The sequence below is a fragment of the Pongo abelii genome, chromosome 11 (genome assembly GCF_028885655.2).
Source record: "Pongo abelii isolate AG06213 chromosome 11, NHGRI_mPonAbe1-v2.0_pri, whole genome shotgun sequence".
Taxonomy (NCBI): domain Eukaryota; kingdom Metazoa; phylum Chordata; class Mammalia; order Primates; family Hominidae; genus Pongo; species Pongo abelii.
In genome coordinates this window covers 60,086,401-60,092,973 of record NC_071996.2, presented here as the reverse complement: position 1 = coordinate 60,092,973, position 6,573 = coordinate 60,086,401, and the positions used below count along the sequence as shown (strand labels likewise).

General features: G+C 43.4%; 1 protein-coding gene across 1 annotated transcript in view; it reads left to right on the top strand.

Moving 5' to 3' along the window:
• Positions 1-395: 395 nt before the first annotated feature.
• ACVR1C (activin A receptor type 1C) overlaps positions 396-6,573 on the top strand; it is a 95,565-nt gene continuing 89,387 nt past the window's right edge. The window contains exon 1 of the mRNA XM_002812496.4: positions 396-688. Within this exon, the coding sequence (XP_002812542.2) occupies positions 616-688 (73 nt within the window). The 5' untranslated portion in view covers positions 396-615. The remainder of the gene's footprint in view (positions 689-6,573) is intronic.

Here is a 6,573-nt window from a genome sequence, read left to right as displayed (position 1 = left end):
TCTAACAGCGCAGCCTGGTTGGACTTAAGGACCCTGGACAACAAACGTCAGGAGAGCTAGGAGGCTGGCTCTTCTGCGGGAGGTTATAGAGCGGATCACCTGGGCGCAATCGCCGCGTAGTTGAAGTTTCCCTAAAGTCTCAGTGGGGCTTTTCCTCCCGTGAGGAGCCCCGTTCCTGAGTATCTAGTCCCGGAGGCTCCGCGCCGCTTCCCCACGCCCCCTCTTTCTTCGCCCCAGCTCTGGGCGATCTCACTGCCGGGCACAGGGCCGCCTTTGCCCGCCTGCCCTGCAGCAGCAGGCCCGGGCGGCTGCGAGAGGGCGCAGGGGGCGGAGGCGCGGCAGGGGCGGGCTCTGCCGCCCGCCCCACCACCCCCTCCCCGCCCGGCTGCGGGGCCAGTGGCAGGAGCGCCGCGCACCGCCAGCCGCGGGGGGCGTGGGATGGGGGCGGCCGGGGAGGGGGGCGCCCACAGTGACTAGAGCCAACCGCGCACTTCAAAAGGGTGTCGGTGCCGCGCTCCCCTCCCGCGGCCCGGGAACTTCAAAGCGGGCCGTGCTGCCCCGGCTGCCTCGCTCTGCTCTGGGGCCTCGCAGCCCCGGCGCGGCCGCCTGGTGGCGATGACCCGGGCGCTCTGCTCAGCGCTCCGCCAGGCTCTCCTGCTGCTCGCCGCGGCCGCCGAGCTCTCGGCAGGTACGGTGCTGGTTTCTCTCCCAATGCCCGCGAGGGTGGGAGTTGGGAGGAGGTCTGCGGGTGGGCACGGGGGTGGGGGACAGCGGGTGCTCCGAGCAAACTGACCTTCGGGGCGGACGGGGAAGCGCCAGTCGGATTGAGGGGGCGCGGGATAGGGTGCAGCGTGGGCACCTGACGTCTGGCAGCCGTAGGGGTAGACAGGTGTGTTGGGGACGAAGCCACCGGAAGAGGGAAAAGGCAGCAGGGACGTGGGGGAATAAATAGTAGGGGTGAGGTGGGTGACTAATTTGTGGGCAGTTTGCAGCGAAGAAAATAGGAGAGCGTTTGTGGGTGCGCGCATGGCTGGGAGCTGGGTTTACCCTGCAGGGACCGGGAGGGCTGCAGGTGTGCGTCGGACGCGCTCTGTGCTAAGCCCCTGAGAGCTGCTCAAGGATGGTGGCATGGTGGTGGTGGGAGGTGGTGATTTAGTCTGAGTTTTAGGAGGCGGGGAATACCCCAAAAGCCGCAGATGCCAAGCTATGGAGGCGAGAGTGGGAGCTTAAATCTGTGTGGTTTGCAACGCACATTGCTTTCGAGGTACGATCTTTACTCAGAGTTCCTGGGGAAAAAAATTCTGGCAAGCGCCCCAGAGTTTATAACAGGTCTGTGCCTTGATAGGCTAAATAGAGCCCTCTACCCAATCTAGAAGCCAGACGTTTCTTTATAATGTTTACTAGAAAGTGGGGCAAATGCATCTTTGGTAAAATCATAATATGCTGTGACTAAAAGCCCTTTACCTCGAAAACTATTTTCATTACATTGTCCTGGATTATGCAGAGGAGGAGCAGATTCTTTGCTAACTCATTCTCTAAAAATTTCTATCAGACATTGAAGACATTTGCACATAAAAATCTGGTGTTTTCCCATAGAGCTGTGTTTTGTCCGAAGCTGATTTTGATGCATTTTGTTTTCCCAGATGACAATCTGTTTGACATTAATAGCTATATTCATGGTGGGTCGTTTTCCTCTTAGTGACATGTGCAAGAGAATGATTTGAATGATATGATTGCTGTCATGAACAGATTTCAGTGGCCTGAGAGAATCACTAAATACAATATTCAAACATAAATTTGATTATTGAAAAGAATTAATTGACAAAATCTGAGGATTAAAGCATTCCAGTTATCTTTTAGGAAAACAGCCCAAGACTGTTGGAAAGATGATGGGATGAAGTGAAATATTTGCATTTAGAGTTAATAAATTTATAAGTGGGAGAAAACCAACTACGGGAAAGTCTTTAAAAAATGGGTGAAAACTCTGCTAACTTGGGATACTGAAAGTGCTCTTGACAATTTAATAGAGCTTACAAAAAAAAGTCTTCAAGGTATCACAATTTTGATGGGGTGAAACTGCCTCTGGAGGCTGTCTGTACAACTCTTTTTATTTGGAGGAGCTGATAACTTGGCTGCACACATTTTTACAAAACAGATTCAATTCTTTTTAATGTAGCTTCAAGGGTATATTTTGTTGTATACCCAGAATCTTTAGAAAATTTCAGAGACCTTGAGCATAGCAACATGCCTCATGTTCTTGAAAAGGCATGGGAACTTTTGACATTGAAATATGAAAAAAATTAAAAAAAAGATAATCCATTCAAAGTCGCTCACTTAAAATTTGAAGTCTAAGAAAAATGCATGATATGGAATAATATAGTAGAGACGTATTTATTGAAGTTGAACTTTTACGAAAAACTTTTCTATGTCAAGTGCAATCGTTTTCAAATCTCCTTAAGAAGTTTTTACCCCTCTGTGTCCCACGTTAACAATGTATATTGCTACTTACAGTATTTATTCTTAACTTTATATAAATCTCTGGCTATTTAGTAGAAAGATTCAAGGTAGTTTTGTTTTGCTGTTCACTTTTTCAATTGGTTTTATCACATGGTTAGCCAACTGTATTTTTACCTGGTCACTTTTACAAATTACACTGTTAATCATATTGGCCATTTATGACATGTACTTGCCGTTGTTGGAATGTTATATGAGAAGTTGTTCTTGATATAATGACATAGTCAGTGAAACTGTGTGACAGAAGGCACCACCTTTCATCTGGATCTGCAGAGCAGGCCTAGGACTTTAAATATCTGAACACATGATAAACCAGTAAACCTTTTTTACTTTGGCTGCTCATTCCCCACATTGTTGTCACCTTAGGGGTGTCCATTGCTCCTTTTTGAGAATCTCAGAAGATAACAGCTGGTAGAGACTTAGAAAAACTATTTATTGGTCTGGACTGGAATTAAAAAAATCAGGCTGGCTGGGTGCAGTGGCTCATGCCTCTAATCCCAGTACTTTGGGAGGCCGAGGCATGAGGATTGCTTGAGGCCAGCAAGTTCAAGACCAGCTCAGGCAACATAGTGAGACACCGTCTCTACAAAAAATTTAAAAACAATTAGCCAGTTCTGGTGGCACACACCTGTAGTCCTAGCTACTTGGAAGGCTGAGACAGGAGAATTGCTTGAGACCAGGAGCTCAAGATTGCAGTGAGCCATGATCACACCACTGCACTCCAGCCTGGGTGACACAGTGAGGCACCGTCTCTAAAAACAAGAGAAATGAAAAACTCAGGCTCCTCTGAGTTGCTCTGATTATGTAGGTTCTGGATGCCTTGATGTTTGATAAGAGAGACCTGACATGGCTTCACAACATTCATCATGTGTACCCAAAAAAGAAGTGGCAGAAAATGTCCTGGAGTTCTCTACTTTGAAGCTGTGATTTGGATGTTACATAGATTTACATATTGTGCATTCTCTTCTAATTTCTTGAAACTCCTTTGTCCTCTGGTCCAGAAAGGATTATTAAGAGTCCAGAAGGCCGTATGTTGTTACTCCAAAAATTGAATAAATATTTCCTTAATAACCAGGGTGAGAGTGGGGGTTTCAAGTAATGAAATTCTTCCCCCCACCCCCCTGCACCCCCTGCACCCCCTCACCCCCACCGCTAACAATAGTTAGCAGTTTCCACTAAGAGTTTTCCACAGTGTTGCTGGAAGTGAAAGTGAAAGCTCAGGGCTGACTGAGCTTATAAATGCAAAAGATGTTGCCACCTTTGCCCTTCTTTAAGCATAGACATTTCTTGGTTGATTGACACAGATGTGGCAAGAGGCTCCCTGGTTCCAAGGAAGACATCTCTGGCCCAGGAGAAACTATGCTTAGAGATTTCCTCTGAATTGCTAAACTCATACAAAAAATAAAGGACTTTGAGGTGTGAAAGTGAGTAGCTAAGGATGATGCTACATTTTTGACCCAAGCAATGGAAGAATGGACCCTTAATTGGGGTGGGGCAGACTGCAGGAAAAGCTGGTCTGGGGAGAGAAGGGTTGGTGCTGACAGATCACAGGAGCTCAGTTTTGGATATGTTGAGTTCAAAATGCCTCTCAGATGCTGAAATGGAGATGTCAAGTAAGCAATTGGTTTTCTGGGTCTGAAGTTCCGGGGATAAATCTGGACTGATGATAAAAAATTGAGAGCCAGGGGCATTTACTGATAACTTTTCAAAGACGCATTAAATAGAGCCACAGACTTAGCAAATGAGGCAGAGAATACCTTGTTAGATTGAATTTGAGATAAACAATGAATACCTCTTTAGTATAAGTGTGTCACAAGTATGACATGGAACACAAATATATTAAAAATTAATCGCTGTTTAATTCCAATTTAACTGGGTGTTCTGTACTTTTAGCTTGCAAACCAACATAAAAGAAGTCCTGTTGTGAGATAAACCATTCCTGATGCATGTATTTCTGGCTCTTTTATTAAAAAGAGAAGTGAAGACCTATTTTCTAGTCCTCAGCTCTAAAAACCTCTCCTGTTCTAGCTCCGTTACTGTCTTCATTTGCGTCTCCCAATGTGTCACTCCCAACTCTTTGCACAGGATATCTCTCTTCTTCTGTGTGAACCTGAAAGGATACCTAGTTTTCTCCAATCGTACATGAGTATCTAGACATGAAAATATGGGTGAAAGAAACTAGAATAACTCTTGATTCCCTTGATTGTTGTATGAAAGCCGTTGGTTTTTCCCAAGTTTGCTGTATTTTGGAAGTGGTTATTTTCAGATGCGGTTTTGGAGTAGCTTCCTTTTGAATACACTTTCATGTTTCTCTTTTAGGGGAAATGCTTTCAGGCAGTAGCCAAGACCCACTTTGTTGTACTTTTCTTGGCACTACTTGCATCTCTTGCCGTAAATAAGGTTAAGAGGAGAGGAGATTGGATAGAGGCAGGAATAAGGAGGCTGCTGAGCCCTGTGGGACCTGTTATTCTGATATAGTTTGAAGTTTTAGAGTATGTTCCTAAGAGAGCAATGACAAGATTTTGGGGAAGGGGCTTGAATACATAAATGTCATCCTGAAGCTGTTTAGTTCCTGCTCTAGCTCAGTCTTGACCTACCAAATGATTAATGTTATCTTCAATTTGAGATCTGTAGTGTCCTATAAATGGACAACTGCAGGCATGGATCATTAAAAAGCTCAGATTATGTTGACATATATATAAAGACTCTTTATATATTTTAATAAATAATAGAACAAGAGAATTAATTTTCAAATATATTTAGTAAACCGAACAAAACAAAGGAAAAATTCTAAGCATAAAGAGTGTACTATGTATTATACCTTATCATTAAAAAATTTTAAATTATTTAAAAAAACTTTTGTGGGTGCATAGTAGATATATATATATGTATGGGGTACATGAGATGTTTTGATACAGGCATGCAGTGTGAAATAAGCACATCATGGAAAATGGGGTATCCATCCCCTCAAGCATTTTATCCTTTGAGTTACAAACAATCCAATTACATTCTTTATTTTAAAATATGTAATTAAGTTATTACTGACTATAGTCACCCTATTGTGCTATCAAATAGTAGGTCCTATTCATTCTTTCCATGTTTTTGTACCCATTAACCATCCCCACCTCCCCCACCAACCCCCTACTACCCTTCCCAGCCTCTGCTAACCAGCTTTCTATTCTCTCTGACCATGAGTTTGATTTTTAGATCCCACAAATAAGTGAGAACATGTCGTGTTTGTCTTTCTGTTCCTGGCTTATTTCAGTTAACATAATGATCTCCACGTCCATCCATGTTGTTGCAAATGACTGGATCTCATTCTTTTTTTGGCTGAATAGTACTCCGTTGTGTATATAGGCCAGATTTTCATTATCCGTTCATCTGTTGATGGACACTTAGGTTGCTTCCAAATCTTAGCTATTGTAAATAGGGCTGCAACAAACATGGAAGTGCAGATCTCTTCCATATACTGGTTTTCTTTCTTTTGGGCTATATCCATCAGTGGGATTGCTGGATCATATGGTAGCTCAAGTTTTAATTTTTTGAGGAACCTCCAAAGGGTTCTTCTTAGTAGTTGTACTAATTTACAATCCTACCAACAGTGTACAAGTGTTCGCTTTTTTCCACATCCTTGCCAGCATTCATTATTGCCTGTCTTTGGAATGTAAGCCGTTTTAACTGGGGTGAGATGATATCACTGTAGTTTTTATTTGCATTTCTTTGATGATCAATGATGTTGAGCACCTTTTCATGTGCTGTTTGGCATTTGTATGTCATCTTTTGGGAAAAGGCTATTCAAATCTTTTGCCATTTTTTTATTGAATTATTACATTTTTTTCCCTACAGAGTTGTTTTAGCTCCTTATATATTCTAGGTATTAATCCCTTGTGAGAGGGGTAGTTTGCAAATATTTTCTCTCATTCTGTGGATTGTCTTTTCACTTTGTTAATTGTATCCTTTACCATGCAGAATCTTTTTAACTTGATGTGATCCCATTTGTCCATATTTGCTTTGGGCATCTGTGCTTGTGGGCTATTACTCAGGAAATCTTTGCACAAA